The following is a 21,733-nucleotide window of genomic DNA, read 5'->3' on the forward strand; positions in this document are numbered from 1 at the left end:
CCGACCACAGCGCCCTAGCAAAAATGAAACACAACAAAAAACACAGAATTCGTACAACTTCGCAAAAATCAGGTCTCCCTAAAAGCACAAAAACATACTTATGGGTTATTATTACTGTTATTATTATACTCACCCTCAACTGTGTTCACAAATCTATCCTACCAGATGGCACAGAGATATGTAGACAGAATGAGATATGTAGACAGAATGAGATATGTAGATGGAATGAGATATGTAGACAGAATGAGATATGTAGACAGAATGAGAAAAAGAGCAAAAGGAGGTTGGATTGGGGGCCAAATTAAAGCATGTCTTAGCTGTTATCTCCTGAGAAATTAACCACTTTTGTCATGTTTGCCAGGTCAATAATGAATAACAAGAAACCCAATCTCATTCTTGAGGTCAACTGTATCCATATAATTAATAACACTCTTGAGAAGGTGTCCCTGATTAGGACTGACAGGCACGCTAGGCACTTTATTGCACAGTGAGAAAAGATACATATTTGCGCTGTTGCTTTTCTTCAACCATTGTAGGATTAATGCATGTATATCTGAATGTTAATGTGGAAGCAATTGTGTGCTGTTTGGCATGTTTGTTCAGTGTGTGCAGTCTGATCCATGGCATGTGGTGTGTGGGGGCCATATTGACTTTGGAGAGCTATGACAGAGTTTACTATCAGTGAGCTTTATTCATCCTGAATGGTGCTCTATGAAGACAGGATGGCTTTGGCTTTGCTGTGGTAACATTGTTACTCCATAAGTCCTAAGGACATGCCAACGTGTCCAGGACTTACAGTAAAATTTTTAACACTTCACTGTGAGGTTAAATATAGCAGTAGACCATAGGGTAGTGATGGCAAACCATTATGAAAAATGTATTTTCCAGAACAACTATATAACCACTTATTAGTTCCCAAACGTGCCTGGTTCAATGGCAAAACACAGGTCAAAAGACTAGAAAAGAGATTGTCCTGCTCCAAGTTAGACGGAATGACCACTTTCAAAAGAAATCGCAAATCAAGGTAAAATATTATAGAAATCTCCTCACAGAGCAAGGCTCAATGGAATGCATGCCGCTTTTATTGGACAAGCTTTAAATTAATAATTAACTATAAACACTCAATTATTAGAGAAAACAACTATTCAAAATTTGGAGGATAAAGAAATGACCAACTTTAAAATGATTTGACTGGAAATGTTTGAAAAAATTAATATTATAATATCAATAATTTAAATAAGAGAGCATCACAAGAAAGAACATGACAATATATTATAAATTCTAAAACACATCAGCAGGGTTTGAAAATAATTGCAACCTTGACATTGGGCAGGAATCACCTACCAAAAAAGTAACAGCATAGAAAATAGATTTGTGTGTGTCTGTGTGTGTGTTTGTGTTTGTTCAGGAAAATATGCACTTGGGATAGGAAAGGTTGTGGCCAGACAACTGTGAGAAACCGTCTGAATTAAGCCATGAAAAAAGAGAGTGGGGGAAGATAGTACTATAGCTGGGAATGTCTGCAAATCTGAGCTTTATCATTTAGAGTAAAATGCCTGTATGTTTTGATGTGCCAGGAAATTCAACTGCCTGGAACACCTCCCTAGGGGGCATCCTTACCAGATGCCCGAACCACCTCAACTGGCTCCTTTCGATGCAAAGGAGCAGCGGCTCTACTCCGAGTTCCTCACGGATGGCTGAGCTTCTCACCCTATTCCTAAGGGAGAAGCCAGCCACCCTTCTGAGAAAACCCATTTCAGCCGCTTGTACTCGCGATCTTATTCTTTCGTTCATGACCCAGCCTTCATGACCTGGGTCATGCCTTCCGGCTCAGCTCTCTTTTCGTCACAACGGTGCGGTAAAACGAATGCAATACCGCCCCCGCTGCTCCGATTCTCTGGCCAATCTCCCGCTCCATTGACCCCTCACTCGTGAAACAAGACCCTGAGATACTTGGACTCCTTTACTTGGGGTAACGCCTCATTCCCTACCCGGAGGAGGCACTCCATCGGTTTCCTGCTGAGAACCATGGCCTCAGATTTAGAGGTGCTAATCCTCATCCCAACCGCTTCGCACTCGGCTGCGAACCGGTCCAGTGAGTGCAGAAGGTCACAGACCGATGATGCCATCAGGACCACATCATCCGCAAATAGCCGCTATGAGATCCCCAGCCCTCTGAACTGCAACCCCTCCCCACCCTGACTATGCCTCGATATCCTGTCCATAAAAGTTACAAACAGGATTGGTGACAAAGCGATGCCCTGGCAGAGGCCAACCCCCACCTGGAACGAGTCCGACTTACTACCGAGAACCTGAACACAGCTCTCACTTTGGACGTACAGGGATTGGATAGCTCTCAAAAGGGACCTACTCACCCCATACTCCCGCAGCACCTCCCACAGTATCTCCCGGGGGACCCGGTCATACGCCTTCTCCAGATCCACAAAACACAAAAAACGGTCATCCAAGACATCCCCTCCACACCCATAGTTCCCAGTTTTCCCCTCCTGAGGTGGCGGACAGTTTTCCAGAAACACCATGGTGCCGACCGAAAGTCGATCTGTTATTTTCCATAACTTATTCTAACTTATTATCCATGTTGGGTATTGTAGCCTTGTTTTGTTTTGGAACTCTAATGCATTGAACTTTCATAGGATCTCTGTAGGATTCGGACGTAAGGTTTAATGACTTGACTATGGTACTGTTTTGATCTGAAGAATTACAAGATTCACTGACCTTTGACTTTGAATCTTCTCTTCCCCACAAGTCTGTGCACAATGTCTTATGGTCAGCAATGGTTTATCTCTTCACTCCACAAGGCAGAGAAACACATGGAACGGCTGACTGCTGGCGATAACACCATACATAGACCGTGCATCAGATTAAGACCAATCTTAATTTTCTTTTTGTACTTATTGTTGAACAGATTGCAAGCTACCAGTGACAATAGTGTTCTGTATTGCTCTGAGTGTTGGACCCTTGCATTTTGTTGGGAAAATTCTCCAAAATGTTCTATCCATCTAAGCATTCAAGAAAAATCATAGAATCACTCATCATGCCCGACATGACTCCTAACTAATGCAAGACGATCAATTCTTTTGAATGACTTGCTATATGAATCAAACTGGGGTTTGCCAGAGTTTGGAAGCACATTGGAGTTGGAGTGCAGCAAGGGACAGAGCCATCTGTCCCACCGTTTCGCTCTGGTACCACTCAACTACATAATATCATGATATAGCACCTTTTCTTAGAACCTAAAGCTGTTGTAATGTTCAGTTCTTCTTAGATAGCCTACTGTATATTTTTGTGATTTTTGTAAATAACAAATATGAATCGGGAAAGCTCAAGCTCTTTTTGAACATTAATTCACTTTTAAAGCCTCAATAACACAGACATTGCATATAAATCTAAACAATTTTTATAGCAGAGTAAATTGGAGAGCATTTTTCCATTGTGTACCTTTTCATGCACAAATAATTCATGGAATTGTATGCTTGATTAGCTGATTGGGCTGAACTTATAATACCTTGCTTGTAATTAAACTGTGAGAAACAATTTATCTGATAGTGTACATAAACTGCAATGAAAAGCATGTGGAAATGTGAGCTCTGGCATGAATCAGATGTGCAAGATAAAATTGATGTATGGGCCACTAAACTCTCTGCTGTCACTCTGAAGAAGATGTGGGTTCAATCATTAGGAAGAGCAGCGATCCCGGTGCAGTTGGTTCTTCTGCTCTAGTTCCTGCCCTGCCATGTACCATCCATTATTTATAGCATGGCAAATTTACTCATATGATGTATAGTGCGTATAAAATGACACTTTTTAATTGATGTTGATTGACGGGAAATTAATTATAGAGACCAGGGAGGCCTAAGTATTTACCGTAAGTATTTCTCCCCTCTTGCCAGTTTGACCGGACAGAGGTGATCAAGAGCAACCTCCACCCGGTCTTTGCCAAGGTCTTCACCCTTGACTACTACTTTGAGGAGGTGCAGAAGCTGCGGTTTGAGGTTTACGACATCCATGGCACCCACAGTATTGGCACCCGAGATGACGACTTCCTCGGTGGTGTGGAGTGTACACTTGGCCAGGTATGGTACTGACCCACCACTCATTCGGTGTACTATTTTGTTACTAACGGTCGCCAAAATGTCTAAAAGTTCCAAAATAAAGTTTGAATTAATGCAACATCTGCATAATGAAGTGCAACTCAACTCAATCTAATGTCAAATAGCAAATTTGCTATTTGAATCTATTAATGCCAACATTTTCAACTAAATGTGGTTATTTTAAATGTTTTCTTATTATTGTGAAAGAAAAAAATGACTACATTTTCATTACACGTATATATTTAATTATTCTTTCATAACAGGTCTGAAATTGATTCATTAAGATTTTTGAAATATATCCACAGCATATATATATGGGCCCACAGGCCAGTGTAGGCTTTTGTCTTATCTTCTTCTCAAGTCAATGGTAAATGAAGTACACCACAGGATTGAATTCTTAGTGTACATTTTAGATATCAAACATGTATCATAATTGGATGAGGGCTGTTAATCGGATATAACCAAATAACAGCCCTCATCCAAACCACAATTTAGTCCAATGCCCTCTCTCTCGCCCTCATTTAGAGAATGGATGCCTGTCTGTTGTTTTTTCTCTCATCTGTGTTCCTGATTGTTGTCCTTATTTAAGTTCCTTCTTCCCTCTTGTATCTTCGGTCATTGTTTTGATTTTAATGTATTTTTGTAATGTTGTTCTGTTTTTTTGGTTTGATACGTTTTAGTTATTTTCTAAAAAGTTCTCCCTGCATCTGTGTCCTGCCTCCTACCTATAATGTTACACATACTGTTCTATAATACACACATGAATGTGCTATGAAGGAATTATATGCCCCCAAGGTGAAGAACTTAGAATAGATGCATGGTACTGCAGCATGCTAATATGCATTGTGGATTGTGTCAGGATCTGTACAATTTAATTACTACAGTAGGCAGCCAGAATACTTTAGAGAGCTTATAAAAAACTGTCTAGTTAACTATTTTAGTCACTTGTGGGGCTAAATATTGCACCTGAATTCACTTATTCATACTATAGTTTGCTAACGCATCCAGCAAACAAATGCCCAGCGCTGGCCTAAAATATGTTATTGTATTTTCATACAGTGCATTCTGAAATTATTCAGAACCTTCAGTCACTTTTTCTAGAATGTTTTATGTTACAACCTTATTAAAAATAGAGTGAACTGATAATTTCCTCATCAATGTACACACAATACCCCATAAAAAAAAATCTGGTTTGTATATGTTTTTGCAATTATATACAACAAAAAAACTGAAATATCACATTTAAAGCATTTTAGAATAGGGCTGTAATGTAACAAAATGTGGAAAAAGTGAAATGGTCAGAATACTCTCCAAATGCACTGTTATACTCTTATACTTTTGTACCGTTATACTGTTATACTTCATATTGTCAATGTTCATTCATAGTTGTCCTGTGATCCACAGATCGTGGCCCAGAAGAAGATCATAAAGCCTTTATTCCTGAAGTATGGGAAGTATGCTGGGAAATCCACAATCACAGTAGGCTTTAACTATTCATCATCCTTCTCATTTTGTTTTTAAGCTAGTCTGTTTTCAAATTAGATATATATGTCTGTTTCAATATTGTTATAATAATTAATGGATTGCATTATGCACATCTCGCCTGCTTCCCCTAAGTAGAATAGGTTTGACTACTAATGGGTTACTTTGGTACAACACACAAAAAAAAGAATTGATTACTCTATCTGGAAAATGTAGGGAAATTGTTCATCAGTTTTTTTCTGTTGCTGTTAAATATTGGTGTTTCATGTCCCTTTTGTTTAGGGTGATGTCACATAATAATTTAAATTGTGAAAAATATTTGAAACCGTCAGCTTGTCTGATTAGGTATTGCTTTGCATGCAGACTTTGAGCACCCTATAGCTGCCTTTAAAAAGGTTGCACCCAGTCAATTACCAGAATAAGACAATCTAGAAATCTGCATTTCGCTGGATCAGTGTTTTCCAAACTAGGGGTTGTGACTTTATGTGGGGTTGCCTTTTGTGAAAACTGGGTCACAAGAACCACTGGGGGAAAAAACTGGTTGGTACATAGAACCAGGATTACGTCAGTAACATCTAGAAGCCGTGAAATGTATTAAAGGGGATAGTCATAATTTGCTCCCACCTTGTGGAAGTCCAACTCTCCCCTCCTCTCCTAGAGCACCTAGTTGAATCCTAGCAACTCACTTTTGGCTATCTTACTTGTTTGTTAACTATTGTAGTTTGAAATGGATGTATACATTTAGCAACAGGCAAGGATTAAGCAAGCATTCAATTCTCCTCCAATTTGTAAGGGTTACTTACGTTTTTGGTCAACAAGTTTACAAAAGCTGTGCATTTATACTCAGTGATATTTCAAATATTTCGATTGCAGAATGATTCCCTACACTATTCAGTACTTCTCTCACTCGAATAGCAAGGAAATGACTAAAGAATTTTGCTTGCCCCTGTTTGCCACTGATGTTTGGAGAGATGATTAGTTGTCCCAGTGACACAGATGGAAGAATGGGTGTTTGCACCTTTTCTACTTGACACCAGAGTGCGCCTTCTGTTGACCCATAGAAATCTAAAATTTCAGGAGCTTTTGTTTGCACCCAAAATAATGTGAAATATGAAACACATTCTACTATTACAGCAGATATTATTTGTATTGCATTATAGAAATTATACATAATGCCTTTTTAAACAGAGTGGTTTCTTTTTTTTCTACAAATGTTGCTCTACCATTTGTAGAAAATATGATAATAGATAAGACTGTCATGAACACCTGTGTGTCTTCTTGTTTCCTTCAGAAACCTTTAGAACAGAGTGGACAAGACCAGGCAGTAATTCAGACTGGGGACGAAAGAACATCATCAATTACTGTATGTTCTTTTCTACACAGAAGATCATACCCAATTATTGCCTGATTTAAACCTTACTTCCTTTAGTTTAAAATATTATTACATTTCAAACATATTTTTACTCTCATAGTTCAAATTAAAAGTTTGGGGTAATATCAAAATAGGTTTACAAATGAATAAAATTGGGAACTTCATCTATCTGTGCTTCATCTATCTGGGATTCCCATATTCGCGGCTGCAGTTTATAGATATTTATTGCTGACAAAACCAAATATATGTTAAAATGTCAAAAAGTATTATCCTATAAATATGAATATTTATCATTAGCACTGAACCGATGTGTAGCAGGAACTTAGTGTAACTGAATACTAGTAATGTAATATTTTATTTTTGCAAAGGTAAACATGGTTTCCCATTTTTTGGAAACATTACTCAGCATTATAAACTGGGTGGTTAGAATTCTAAATACTGATTATCTTATAGCCATTGTATGAGATAGTATACCACAGGTACATCACATCACTTTTTACCACTTTGTGGTTTGTGGTATATTGCCACTACATCACATCTATGCGCTGTGTCCAGGCACTCCACTATGCATTACACCAATGAACAACTCTTAGCCATGGTATTTTGGCCATATACCACACCCCCCATGCCTTATTTATCCAATGCTGAGGTATATGACACATACACCACAAATCTGACATCACATACATTTTAAATAGTCTGTGTTGGTAACTGGTTTATTGCAATAAGGCATCTTATGGGTTTGTGGTACCAATATACTACTGCTGAGGAATATAAGCTGTGGACCTCCAATTTTTTGAAACTATTTTATGAAGATTATGAAGAGTGCCATGGTTTGGGGCTCTGCTGTCCAAGCTTCAAGAAGAAGCACGTGAAAATCTGATGAAACCAAGTCACTTGGCGTATTGTGAGAAGAGGAAAGGGCATAGCACAGAGCAATGGAGGGCACCAGTAATTAAAGCCTGCAAAGCAGACATGTATCTTCTTGTCACTTAGTAGAATCATTCTGCAAGGAAGAATGCATTTGAAGAGTATGCTGAGCTTGAAACACCAGCCCTAGAGTGTTGAGGATCTGATGGTTCACAGTATCAAAGGCAGCATATAGATCTAGGAGAATGAGAAAACCATAGAAAGAGTCAGCTTGGCAGTGTGAAGAGCTTCTGTGACACCGAGTAGACCGGTCCTGGTTGAGTGACCTGTCTTGAAGCCTGACTTGTCAGAGTCGAGGAGATCGTTCTAAAGTAGAATACAGGAGAGTGGGTCAGAGACAGCACACGCAAGTGTTTTTGAAAGGAAGGGGATACAGGTCTCTAGTTTTTGATGTCAGTAATGTCAAGTGTCTGCAGTATCTTGAGGCGGACAGTGACTCTGGACATCTTCCATTCAGAGGGGATGTAGCCAACGGTCAGGGATGAATTAAAGAGGTGAGAGAGGAATGGGAGTTCTCCAAAGATGGGCGGAGGAGATGGGGATGAGCGAGAAGGTTGTCAGTCAACCGGACATTACTAGTTGCAGGATTTCATCTGGATAAAGAGGTTCATTCATTGGTGACTTTGGTGTGTGAGGGACCAGTTGACTCAATATAGTGAATGAGGTGTGATGTTATCAATCTTCTGCTGTCACTTATTAATCACTTACTTGTAATTAACTTTACACTTTGCCCCTCTGATCTATGTAACAAAATATTTAAGGTTGATGTATGAATTCTACATTATGCAGTACAGGTAAAGTTGGTGGTAATCTGACTACACTGTATATTAATAAAGCATTTATTACACATCTGTAAGCATTTCATGACCATGTAAGGCCTGCTCTGTACCCTCCACTGACCAGAAGAGTCCTGGGACTTACCTTCTCCTTAATACAGTGGTGCATGAAGATTGAGGAAATCATAATGTATTGTCGTAACCCCCAAACAGCCCTAACCCACACCTAAATTAAGTTGATATGCCCTGAAACTGGTCCCTAAAGCACGTATGAAATATCTATTCATAAATTCTATATAGTGAATGTGAATCAAATACCTTTTTGTCATGCATGAAGTTTTTATGGTTAAGCACTTCATGGCAATAAACTGTGATGTTAGCCTTTAATCTGTAGTACAACACCTCACTAAAGGCTTTGTTCATGCATTCTATGCATACAAGGTGAAGTCATTTATATTTTCACATAGATAAGGCAAACATGCCTCACTTATCAAAAAGAAACTGTCACAATGTTTAAGAATATATAAATATTTAATTGACATTTTCCAGATCAAACGTTTGAGCAAAGGAAAATGACTTAGGACATCCTAGAAGAAACCTACTATAGTGACATTTGTTGTGTGAATAAATGTTAAAATAATTCTATAAGAACAACAACAATAACAACTAAAGGTGCCTATTGCCAAACCCGGCACTAATGTAACATAAATGAGCTTGCTAAGCTAGTCAACTTAAACAAACTAGATAACGTTAGAGGATGAAGAACACCTTACAACAAACAATTAACAATAGGGCATATTAAGAGGAACATCAGGACGAAGTTCTTTCAATTATACCTGTACATTCAAAAGGATAGACTGTAGCGAGAAGTCAGTTAAATGTCACAGCTGTAGATATGCTATGGACATATTTAATGAACCTTTAATAATGTGGTTTGGACCTGTTATAAGACATTTATGAAATGCTTATAAATGTGTAATAAGGAGCGGAGTGTATTACTGTCAAGAAGCATAATGACCACCAAAATCATATGAACTACATAGGGCTATGAATTACTATTTTTGCTCATGTTAGCCATTAGCCACAGAGGGTATGTTGTCCAGATCCTGGAAGGGTTAAGAAATAAGGGGCAGGAATTATGGCATGGTCGTGCTATACAGTCTAGTTTCATAGGTAACTGTATCTGTAGTAATTAAGACAGGGAGGTAATAAAATGAAAGAGAGCAATTTCTCTGTTGATTGGGCTTAGCATCATCCAGGCTGATGTTTTAGTGCCATTAAAAATGGAACAACATAGAAAACTGGTTAACAAGTCTGTGGAGTAGGAGGAAGAGTCACTTTGTTCATCAGTGCTCCTGTTCACTCAGAAGTCTCTTTCTCTCCCTTTCACTGTGTGTTTTGGCTAACGGCAGAGATGAAAAAATAAGTATCTTTACCCAAGTAGTTTTCTCCAATGAAACCTTAAAAATGATTTTCACCCTTGATGAAGGTTAGCAAACTGAGTGGTATAAAATAAACAACACAGGTAGTGAGCTGTATTTAAATTTTACAACATCATGTGCATATTGTACTTCATTAATGATTCAGGAGAATCAACCATGATAACATATATATTTTTTTTTTATTAATGTATTTCCCCAAAAAGTAAGTGCCAAAATGATTAGCACATTTTTTCTGATGTTGGTGGACTGTTAATGATTTGGGGTTACTGGGCTTCCACTGATCATGGGGCCCTTATTATCCTAAACAGCATTATGAACTTTACCAAGTACGAGGATATTTTGGCAAAATCCCCGTATGCATCTAACATTTGGCTGAACCTTGTACACAAGTGGATATTACTACTAGTTGACCCCAAGCACACATTTAAATCTATAATGTTAGTTGTTTATTTTATTCAGTTTTTTTGCTAAACTTTATCAGGGGTGTCAATCAATTTGGTATAGACATTATTTGGGGATGAGTTAACATAATACAATATTTTAGATTTTCAATAGGCAGTTATATTAACAAACTATGCACGTATTGTCCTTTAAGAGGATACAGAACTTGAATGACCAGAATGACTTGCTTGTGTAAAGATGATATTTGAGGATAATGTCCTTCCGCTATTGTACTCAATGTGACTATTGATTGGATGAGATTACATGATAGCCGCATGCTGTTGGGCAGTTACGAGTGTATAATGTGTTTGTTTAAGCAAATTCCTTTTGCAGTGTAGGCTCAATGAATTGGAAGGAATTAAAATGAGCAACCTTTGTCGTAGCACTGCTGGGAATGGGTTATACTGATATGATAATAGACCTGGGCTTTGTCAAGTCTGTCCGTGAGATGGATCTCAATGACATGGCATTAGTATGTGATGTATCTGCTGGCTAACTTGGAAGGTGCCAGGACAAGAGACAACAAACAACTGTTGTGTTTTGTGTAAAATAATAATAATAGATCCAGTGTTTGTAATATATTTCTTAGATTTTTATCATATGGGGACATGGGATGTGGAGGAATGTTAATAAAGTTTTTGTGATTTCGTTGTACTGCAAACATAGAATGACTGACAACACCACAACTTTATAATGAAACCATGAAAAGTATTGCATCTAAGCTGAGATCTGGTGTTGTACTGCAACCTAATATAGGTAATTTGATAGGAAATGTTTTAAAACAGAAATACTTTGTGACACACAAACTGTTTCTTAATATGTTACTGTCCAGCTCCAAGGCATTAAATTCCATTAGTGCAAATTTAACACTTGCAATTGTATTAAGATGAATTTTCATACATCATTTTGTATTTTGATATAGAGTTGTAGGAGCTACTAGAGGTAGCTTTCTTGAAAAAAATATGGAAAATTATTTGATATGAATAAAAGCAGTTATTTTGTGAATAAAAGTTTGGTAAAAGTATTTTTTTTACTCTCAATGGCCATTTTCCTACAGTATACTGTGCTTACCCTTACCATTGTAGATCAGCCTGTGGGTGTCCTAGAGCCAAACCAATACCACCTCCTTGTTCCAGAGACTGTACTGTATATAAAACATCCTTTTATAATTTGTATTTGTTATTTATAAGAGCACCTAATGAGTGTGATCTTCCACTGACTCCTTGGTTTAGCTTTTGGTTAATAGTATGTGATGCTTGTGGGCATCTTCCAGCAAAACTGAACACATCCACATGTTCCAGAGACTCTCCTGATGGGTTTGTAGCTCCAAACATTTGGTCATGGGGATTTTCCATGTGACAAGACAACTGCCAATGACAACTAGATAAGTGACCGTATATCCTCATTTCCCCTAGGTTTAATATGCAAATGTATCAATGTCCCTCTTAGCATAAACTCCCTATGGATTTGGGTGAGTTGAAAATCATGGCAAGCTATTCCCTCAAAGGAATCCATGCCAAGTAATTTAGCTTTTTCCACACAGCACTTTCAACCAGAATGCTCACTGACCATGACAACCTCAGATAGCTTTGTGGGCTCCCGAGCCAACGGAGGGAGATGCAAGAACACAATTTATTCAGGAAATCCCTGCTGATGATGCTTCCTCCTTCCAGACAGTGCTGGCGTATTTGCATCAGCCAAAACTGTTATTATGTCTTACCTGCCTTGGAAATTGTTCTAATTGGTGAATTTCTACCCCAGGCTCCTAATCACTTGTCAGCTGGCAGGGCAGTCAAGACCCTAACTTAGACTGTGGTAGTCAGCTTGGTGCTACATAAGAGCGTCTTATACCGCTGTTCAACCTGTGAGTTCTGTTGCTCAGTTTCTGACCAGCAAATCCTCTAAAACCACAATTTGTGGGATCTCTTTGTTAGCTTGGTTTGTTCTATTATTGTAAGTATCATTCCTGCAACAAAATGTTGCATGGCTAGTAATAAATAATTAACTTGGATTGTTTGTGTGTGTCTGAAATACTCACTGCAATACTGATATTTTTAGGCAGATAAAAAATGGAAATTAAACTGTTTGACTGTTATTAGTAGTGTGATGGAAATTGAACATAAATACATGAAAGAGTTACTGCTAAAATTGCTTATGAAATGATCGCATTAGAGCATGTTTTTGTGGATTCATATGATCTGTACATAAAAGGAGACTTCATTTGAACTACTGAGGGTAAAATATAACTTTGCCAGAAATGTTAAGATACCTACAGATTAGAAACTATGTTTAAAAAACAAACATCTTTCAGCATTTGAAAATGCCATATCCTCTTTTTGATGGGTACTTAAAACATGCCCCACATCCACCAAACCAGATATGTTGTTTGTATGACAGATATCCGTCTGTCAAAAAACCTTAAGCAAATGCCATCATGTTAAGATGGGACGAAGATCCAGGCACTGAAATCTCCATAGCAGAATGGAAGGATAACATTGATAAACATACCTTTTTAAACAACTCCAGACATTGGTTTGACAAAGTTTATGCTATTGCAAAACCAAATTACAAAGGAGTTTCCTGGACACTGCTTCCCTGCTTTGCCCTGTGCATTAACATGCCCAGCTATTGGTCTGAAGTCTGAGATCCTCTCGGATGTCATTGAGACTACACTTGAGTCAGTCCTGCTATTAATTATCATGCGAGTTTTAGGGCCTGCACAGACTACCTAGATCCAAGCAACATCCACTGACCAGTAATGTCTTATATTTGGTAAAAAAAAATGACAAAGAAAGATCCAAGAAACCACACTATGCCTTAGCAAAACTAGCTTGGCAAACACACTACATATAAAGAGAATTCAATATTCTGACTATCTACAGTATGTACGTGTAATAAGTTCTGGCAACCTCTCCTCACCCACTTACAACACTCACCACTATAATATGTCACATTCTGTGCTGTGCCTTTAATGGGTTCATGTTTTTCCATCTAGTTTGAAGCTTTGTGTGCTGGTTCCTTTGTCCGAATCGTATAAATTTTTCATTATTTAGTATTGGCAGAGGTGAGTGGGTAATGGGACACTTTTTTCCCCACATCTTTCATTATTTTCTGTTTATATCATGTGTGTACATATGCATTTTTTAATTCCTCAAATTCACTTCTGTTTGTGTTAAAAAATAAATGTTTTAGAAAGAAGACGTAATTATGTGCCTCCATAAATGTATTTAGGTTAAAGAGATATCTTAATTCAGTAAATATTCATCTTACAATATTTTCAATTGTTCCAGCAAAAGAAAGCTTGACAAATTAGATGCTGATGCATCACTTAGAACAGGTGTTTGAGCTTTTCTGTGCTGTATTATTGATAAGCTTTTATGAGAACGATACAGTCTGTTTCTGGACCATTGCCACTCCATGCTTTACAGGAGACCCTTTCTGGGTGATTTGAGTCAACAGGTATATTCAGGCATTATGTCATTATTGTAACAGTTATGCATTTTAACACACACAAAGTCCAGTTAGATCAATAGCGGTTAAATTACTGCATTAGCAATGTACAATTACATAGATTTTGCAGGTGTGAGGCAAAATACAGCGTGTCCAAATGTGCTCACATGGCATTAAACTTCTGTATAGTTCAAATATAGTGGCTCTGAAGGTGAGCAGTAAGGCATTTTCAATGGAGCTGTAATGTATCTCAGACTCTCTAAACCCTGACCACACAATTAGCCCACTTTTAGTGTCTGCAATAGAGTGGTGCCTCTGTCCTTTTTTACTTTCTTTCTCTCTCCCTGTATTCCTTTTTGGGGCCAACCAAACAGTTTTGTGGACTAATTTTAGCCCCAGTCCCTAGACAGTAGTTCTCCATTACAATAATACAACCACCTCTTTTTTCTGGGTTTGTGGGAGCTTTCTATTGAACTTCAGAAGTAACTCAGCAACATTTTCAGGGACATTTCTCTATAGATTGGCTTCTAAGTTCTCTCCGCATGTTGAATGCTGTTTGCCTGCCGAAAAGAAAATATTGTCATTAGACAAAACTGCAACTTATTGAAATCATTGTAATACATCTGTTTTCAGGTACATGCTGAGGAAATTTCTGGCAACAATGGATATGTTGAACTGTTCTTCTGTGCAAAGAAACTGGATGATAAGGTAAGGGATTTTAATCTCTTAATGTAAATACTGATATAGTTCATGAGTCAATGTGTGTGTATTTTTGGGAACTGTGAATGTGAAATGTTCAGTACTGGACTATGAATGAGAATAATCAGGAGCAAGACATACAGTGAGAACAAGTATTTGAAATACTGCCGATTTTGCAGGTTTTCCCACTTACAAAGCATGTAGATGTCTGTCATTTTTATCATAGGTACACTTCAACTGTGAGTGACGGAATCTAAAACAAAAATCCAGAAAATCACATTGTATGATTTTTAAGTAATTAATTAGCATTTTATTGTATGACAATTATTTGATACATCAGAAAAGCAGAACTTAATATTTGGTACAGAAGCCTTTGTTTGCAATTACAGAGATCATACGTTTCCTGTAGTTCTTGACCAGGTTTGCACACACTGCAGCAGGGATTTTGGCCCACTCCTCCAAAAGATTTTCTATTGGATTCAGGTCTGGAGACTGGCTAGGCCACTCCAGGACCTTGAGATGCCACCAGCCATCTTCAGTGCTCTTACTGAGGGAAGGAGGTTGTTGGCCAAGATCTCACGATACATGGCCCCATCCATCCTCCCCTCAATACGGTGCAGTCTTCCTGTCCCCTTTGCTAAAAAGAATTCCCAAAGAATGATGTTTCCACCTCCATGCTTCACGGTTGGGATGGTGTTCTTGGGGTTGTACTCATCCTTCTTCTTCCTCCAAACACGGCGAGTGGAGTTTAGACCAAAAAGCTCTATTTTTGTCTCATCAGACCACATGACCTTCTCCCATTCCTCCTCTGGATCATCCAGATGGTCATTGGCAAACAGACGGGCCTGTACATGCGCTGGCTTGTGTGCGCTGCAGGATTTTAATCCATGACGGCGTGGTGTGTCACTAATGGTTTTCTTTGAGACTGTGGTCCCAGCTCTCTTCAGGTCATTGACCAGGTCCTGCCGTGTAGTTCTGGGCTGATCCCTCACCTTCCTCATGATCATTGATGCCCCACGAGGTGAGATCTTGCATGGAGACCCAGGCCGAGGGAGATTGACCGTCATCTTGAACTTCTTCCATATTCTAATAATTGCGCCAACAGTTGTTGCCTTCTCACCAAGCTGCTTCCCTATTGTCCTGTAGCCCATCCCAGCCTTGTGCAGGTCTACAATTTTATCCCTGATGTCCTTACACAGCTCTCTGGTCTTGGCCATTGTGGAGAGGTTGGAGTCTGTTTGATTGAGTGTGTGGAAAGGTGTCTTTTATACAGGTAACGGGTTCAAATAGGTGCAGTTAATATAGGTAATGAGTGGAGAACAGGAGGGCTTCTTAAAGAAAAACTAACAGGTCTGTGAGAGCTGGAATTCTTACTGGTTGGTAGGTGATCAAATACTTATGTCATGTAATAAAATGCAAATTAATTATTTAAAAATCATACAATGTGATTTTCTGGATTTTTGTTACAGACCTCTACATGCTTTGTAAGTAGGAAAACCTGCAAAATCGGCAGTGTATCAAATACTTGCTCTCCCCTAAATATCCTTATCAAAGCAGACTTGTGATTTTTTTTCATTGCCAACGATTTTAAGTAGACTCTATTGGTGATCATGTTTTGCCATTGTCATGGCACTACATGTCGATTTGTGACATTTCACGCCAAGCTTTGCTACAGGCATGATACATTCCCATCGCATATGTGAATAGAAAAGTACATCTACATATTATATGAATGTCATCCCATGAACGCTTTAATGTAAATAGGTCCTCTGTCTGTGCATGAATGTTGGGGATGTTACAGTATGGTTCTCTATTTGTGAATAGTCCCTCCACACAAAGCATCCCAAAATGCACCACTGTGGCCCTGAAGCTCTGCAGGTGTCTGTCTGTTCTTCCTACGACAGCAACAAGCCGTTCCAACCGCCTCTGCGCTCCTCCTCCTCCTCCCACTCTCTTGCTCTCTTTATCTCTCAACTAATATCCCCCCATTCTTCCTTCTCTCCCACCTTTTTTCAACATATCTCTCCGGCTCTTTCTCCCTTCTCACTGCCACAGGCTAAAAAATACTCTAAAATGATTATAATTTTTTCCCCCTACCATTACATTTTTCATTTGCCATTTATGAATTTATGCATTTTAAATAGCATGGCTCTGAAAGGCTGCCGTGCAATATCCAAAGGACATGATCGACATGTCCTTTTTAACTCCTTCGCCCTCACACAAAATGAGGAAATCAATCCAGCATGGGTCTCTTTGAGCAAAAATGGCACAGACAGAGATAGATTTGTAAATGTACACAAGGCTGCAATAGCTTTGTGAGATCAATGACTATGGAAGTTCTTCCTGCCTCTCTTTGCTCTCAGAATAAGACAAAACACATAATGCAATTGACCTTTACAATGTGACAGAAAGTAAAATGCTGGTGGAGGTAAAGTTCTCCTTGGTCTGTAGATTCTCAAACATCTCCACGTGATATAATAATTAGGGATGCACCAATAAGACAATAATTGGTCAATACCGGTGGCTGATATTCATAATACAATTGTCCGACGTAGATGCTGATGTTTTGTCATTTCTGTACTTACAGTGGGGAGAACAAGTATTTGATACACTGCCGATTTTGCAGGTTTTCCAATTACAAAGCATGTAGTGGTCTGTAACAAAAATCCAGAAAATCTCATTGTATGATTTTTAAATAATTAATTTGCATTTTATTGCATGACGTAAGTATTTGATCACCTACCAACCGGTAAGAATTCCGGCTCTCACAGACCTGTTAGTTTTTCTTTAAGAAGCCCTCCTGTTCTCCACTCATTACCTATATTAACTGCACCTGTTTGAACTCGTTACCTGTATAATAGACACCTGTCAACACACTCAATCAAACAGACTCCAACCTCTCTACAATGGCCAAGACCAGAGAGCTGTGTAAGGACATCAGGGATAAAATTGTAGACCTACAGGACCTACAGGACAATAGGTAAGTAGTTTGGTGAGAAGGCAACAACTGTTGGCGCAATTATTAGAAAATGGAAGAAGTTCAAGATGACGGTCAATCTCCCTCGGTCTGGGGCTCCATGCAAGATCTCACCTCGTGGGGGTCAATGATCATGAGAAAGGTGAGGGATCAGCCCAGAACTACACGGCAGGACCTGGTCAATGACCTGAAGAGAGCTGGGACCTCAGTCTCAAAGAAAACCATTAGTAACACACTGCACCGTATTGAGGGGAGGATGGATGGGGCCATGTATCGCGAGATCTTGGCCAACAACCTCCTTCCCTCAGTAAGAGCATTGAAGATGGAACGAGGCTTGGTCTTCCAGCATGACAACGACCCGAAACACACAGCCAGGGCAACTAAGGAGTGGCTCCGTAAGAAGCATCTCAAGGTCCTGGAGTGGCCTAGCCAGTCTCCAGACCTGAACCCAATAGAAAATCTTTGGAGGGAGCTGAAAGTCCGTATTGCCCAGTGACAGCCCCAAAACCTGAAGGATCTGGAGAAGGTCTGTATGAAGGAGTGGGCCAAAATCCCTGTTGCAGTGTGTGCAAACCTGGTCAAGAACTATGATCTCTGTAATTGCAAAGGTTTCTGTACCAAATATTAAGTTCTGCTTTTCTGATGTATCAAATACTTATGTCATGCAATAAAATGCAAATTAATTACTTAAAAATCATACAATGTGATTTTCTGGATTTTTGTTGTAGATTCTGTCGCTCACAGTTGAAGAATACCTATGATAAAGATTACAGACCTTTACATGCTTTGTAAGTGGGAAATATTGCTGATTTTGCATGTTATCAAATACTTGTTCTTCCCACTGTATGTACCCTCGCACAACATAGCCAAAAATGACATTCCCTTCTTCTAAACAGCACTATTTTTTTAAAACTTTGGAAAGGGTAGCCCTAAGATGTCTAGCACAATTATCTACTATGTTTGTAACATAAAACTATTGAGATCAGATTTGTTTAATCAATGAGAAGAACTGCATAATGTTGCCTTGGTTCCATCCTGCTCCCCTGCCTGGCCACTGGGCTTCCTTGATCCTTTGGAGAGTGAAATCTGACACCGTGATTTAGCTAATACTCTTATCCATTCCCACCTTTTTGCTTTCAGCCTGCTAAGAGATGTGAAATATTGGAAAGTGGTCAGAAATGTCAATATAAAGTATGCTTTAGGACACAAACGTGTTCATATGTCCAAAAAACATGACACAGTTGTGTACCATGTTTACAGCACTATTAACGTGACCAACCACAGTGCTATCCACATCCTCTGAAAATGGAGGAAATCAGACCATGACGCTTCATCACATCTCTATAACATACAGTGCAGAAATGCACCAACCGGGCCATTGGGGAATTAAAGGACATATTAATTTCCAAAATGTTTTATCATGAATTAGGGCAGACATAACCTTTTGACTTGTATGATCCCGTGATCATTGCTGAATGGTCTGTGTAGTGTACTATAGCAGCCAGTGTTAAGAAGAGCAGTAATGTCTATATACAGTATAATGCATCAGATGAGTTTAAATAGCATTATTGTCTGAACAGGATGTCTATGTACAGTATGATGCATCAGATGAGTTTAAATAGCATTATTGTATGAACAGGATGTCTATATACAGTATGATGCAACAGATGAGTTTAAATAGCATTATTGTCTAATAAAAAATAAGCAATAACTAGAGTGGTTTACAACTTAACACAATGCTGGTGAGCACTTTAGAGCAAAGAAATATTGTTTTAAAAATAAATCCTGTAACACCTGAGCAAAAAGTAGCAGTGTATATTTTATAACCAAAAAATCAAAGAGGATGAATAAAAAAAATTCAGACAATTAATTCAGTTCTGTCTTAGGGTTGATCTACACCACAACATCAAGCTAGGTCTGATTTATTTAATTACTGTTCTTACTTAATTTATTTGGTATATAACATCTTTGGTTTGACAGACATTTACGTTACATACAGAATGCTTTGATTTATGACACTGACAACAAACATGGCTGCCTATATAGAGTAGCTGGTCAAAGTTGTTTTGCACAATCAGTATAGCCTTTAAAAAGTATTTTATAATCATCATGTCTCTATTACAATCTAAACCACAATCACCGGCATGATTTGTCTCAAGTAACAAACTGTCCCACATCACTCACATCTTTGGGGAGATGACTGTGGAGCAGAGAGCAGCAGTCATCGAACGCTTCAGGGAAGGCAAAGAGAAAGTCCTGGTGACAACCAACGTATGCTCCCGAGGCACTGATGTTGAGCAAGTTTCCGTGGTGATCAACTTTGACCTGTCTATGGACAAAGATGGAAACGCTGACAACGAGACGTACCTTCACCGGATTGGGTGAACAGGATGCTTTGGCAAAAGGGGGCTTGGTGTCTTTATGATGCTTCTAATATGTATGCATTTGGGACAGTTACTTTACATTTGGACTTAAGTCACTTTTTAAGGATGTTTTTGAATGTTAACATTTAATGACAGTGTGTTAGCCACAACTAAATAATATACAAAGCATTTTAGATTTCAGGATGATAGTCATGCTCTAGTCTGCTCTTTGAGACTATTAGGATAACAGCTGGTTTTCATTTTCTAAATGTGTAATAACTAATATCTTGCCCTCTAGATCAGGTGCTCTCTTCAGAGGAATAGGTTGACAGCAATATAGAGAATATTGAATTTTAACAAAGAATACTTTGCAAAAGTTAGAATAATTGGGAAGGTTTGCTGTGTTGACTTGTCTTAAAGATTTTTGTTTTCATAGAATAAGAGTGGAAGATAATTTGACTTGAAGTTGAGACAATGAGTAGTCACCAAACTAGATGTCCATTCTTAATAAGGCACTTTACAGTCTTTTCCGTTTGGACCAACAATCCTTAGGTGATACATCAATACAGGATCACAACACTAAACAGATTTTTGATTGTTTGGATGTGTGTTTCATGATAATCCATAGATTTGACTATATTAATACTGTATTAGAATGGTTGCTCCATCTTTTATTTAATTTGTTTAAAATAGTGCTCTTAAAGATTTTTATAGTAGATTTCTCCTTCAGTGGAAACTAATGCATTTTGTTAAGTCACATTCTATTAGCTTGAATTTGACATTAAGTTCGAAGTAAAAATTCGACTCTATGTAAAAAAAAAAAAAATCACATCTCTCATTCCCACAAACATGGGAGGCCTTCCATGTAAACCAACAACATTAAGTCACATATCATTTGGTCTTGATTCAATGTAAAAAAAAACATAACATTAAAGGCAATTTCATTTTTAGTATACTAAAATGTATTGTTTCTGTCTATGTTAAATATATATTTTTTGTCTCTATTTTTGTGTCCGCCCAAACCCTATTAATAACTTCTAGCTCTTAGTCATTCTGATCAGCTTGCAAATCTGCTATTTCTCCCTGAGTGCTGGAGCACTGCAAGAATGCATGCTCTCACCCCTTCTCTACTCACTGTACACCAACGACTGTACCTCCAGCAATGCATCTATGTAAGTTTCAGATGACACAACTCTGTCCGATCGCTGAAGGGTGATGTGTCTTTGTACCGTGAAGAGGTCAACCAGCTGGCAGCCAAATGAACCCGACCCAGACAATACCACGGCAGTTGTAACTGACTTAAGAAAATGCCCCCCAACTCTCCCTTGAGATTGAGGGCTCAGCTGTTAGTTTGTCTGAATAATAAGCATTCCTAATGACCATCTCCCACAACCTCACCTGGGTGGACAAAATTACTACCATCACCAAAAAAGCGGAAAAGCCTACAAATCTCCCAGTCAAACCAGCTTCATGCATTCATTGTGGAATCCATCTTCATCTCTTCTATCACCTGGTTTGCGTCTGCCCACTACAGTGGTAGCAACTACGATTCGTTGTATGTCCCAAAGAGTCACTGGCTGCCACCTCCATCTAAATAAAACCTGAATCTAGGGCAAGGAGGAGTGCAAGAAAGATCATGGCTGACGACTACCGACCCGGTCACCCACTGTTCCAAATGTTTGCCCCCGG

The 21,733-nt window shown here is 38.7% G+C and overlaps 1 protein-coding gene across 2 annotated transcripts in view; it reads left to right on the forward strand.

The window, feature by feature from the left end:
- Positions 1–21,733, forward strand: part of cpne7 (copine VII) — a 55,836-nt gene that overhangs the window by 14,729 nt on the left and 19,374 nt on the right. The window contains exons 3-6 of one of the 2 annotated variants that reach the window (XM_020052318.3): positions 3,912–4,094; positions 5,517–5,591; positions 6,886–6,957; positions 14,639–14,713. In XM_020052318.3, the coding sequence (XP_019907877.2) occupies positions 3,912–4,094; positions 5,517–5,591; positions 6,886–6,957; positions 14,639–14,713 (405 nt within the window). The remainder of the gene's footprint in view (positions 1–3,911; positions 4,095–5,516; positions 5,592–6,885; positions 6,958–14,638; positions 14,714–21,733) is intronic. The other variant, XM_010903876.4, reaches the window with a different exon arrangement.

Source organism: Esox lucius, chromosome 2 (genome assembly GCF_011004845.1).
Source record: "Esox lucius isolate fEsoLuc1 chromosome 2, fEsoLuc1.pri, whole genome shotgun sequence".
Lineage (NCBI taxonomy): Eukaryota > Metazoa > Chordata > Actinopteri > Esociformes > Esocidae > Esox > Esox lucius.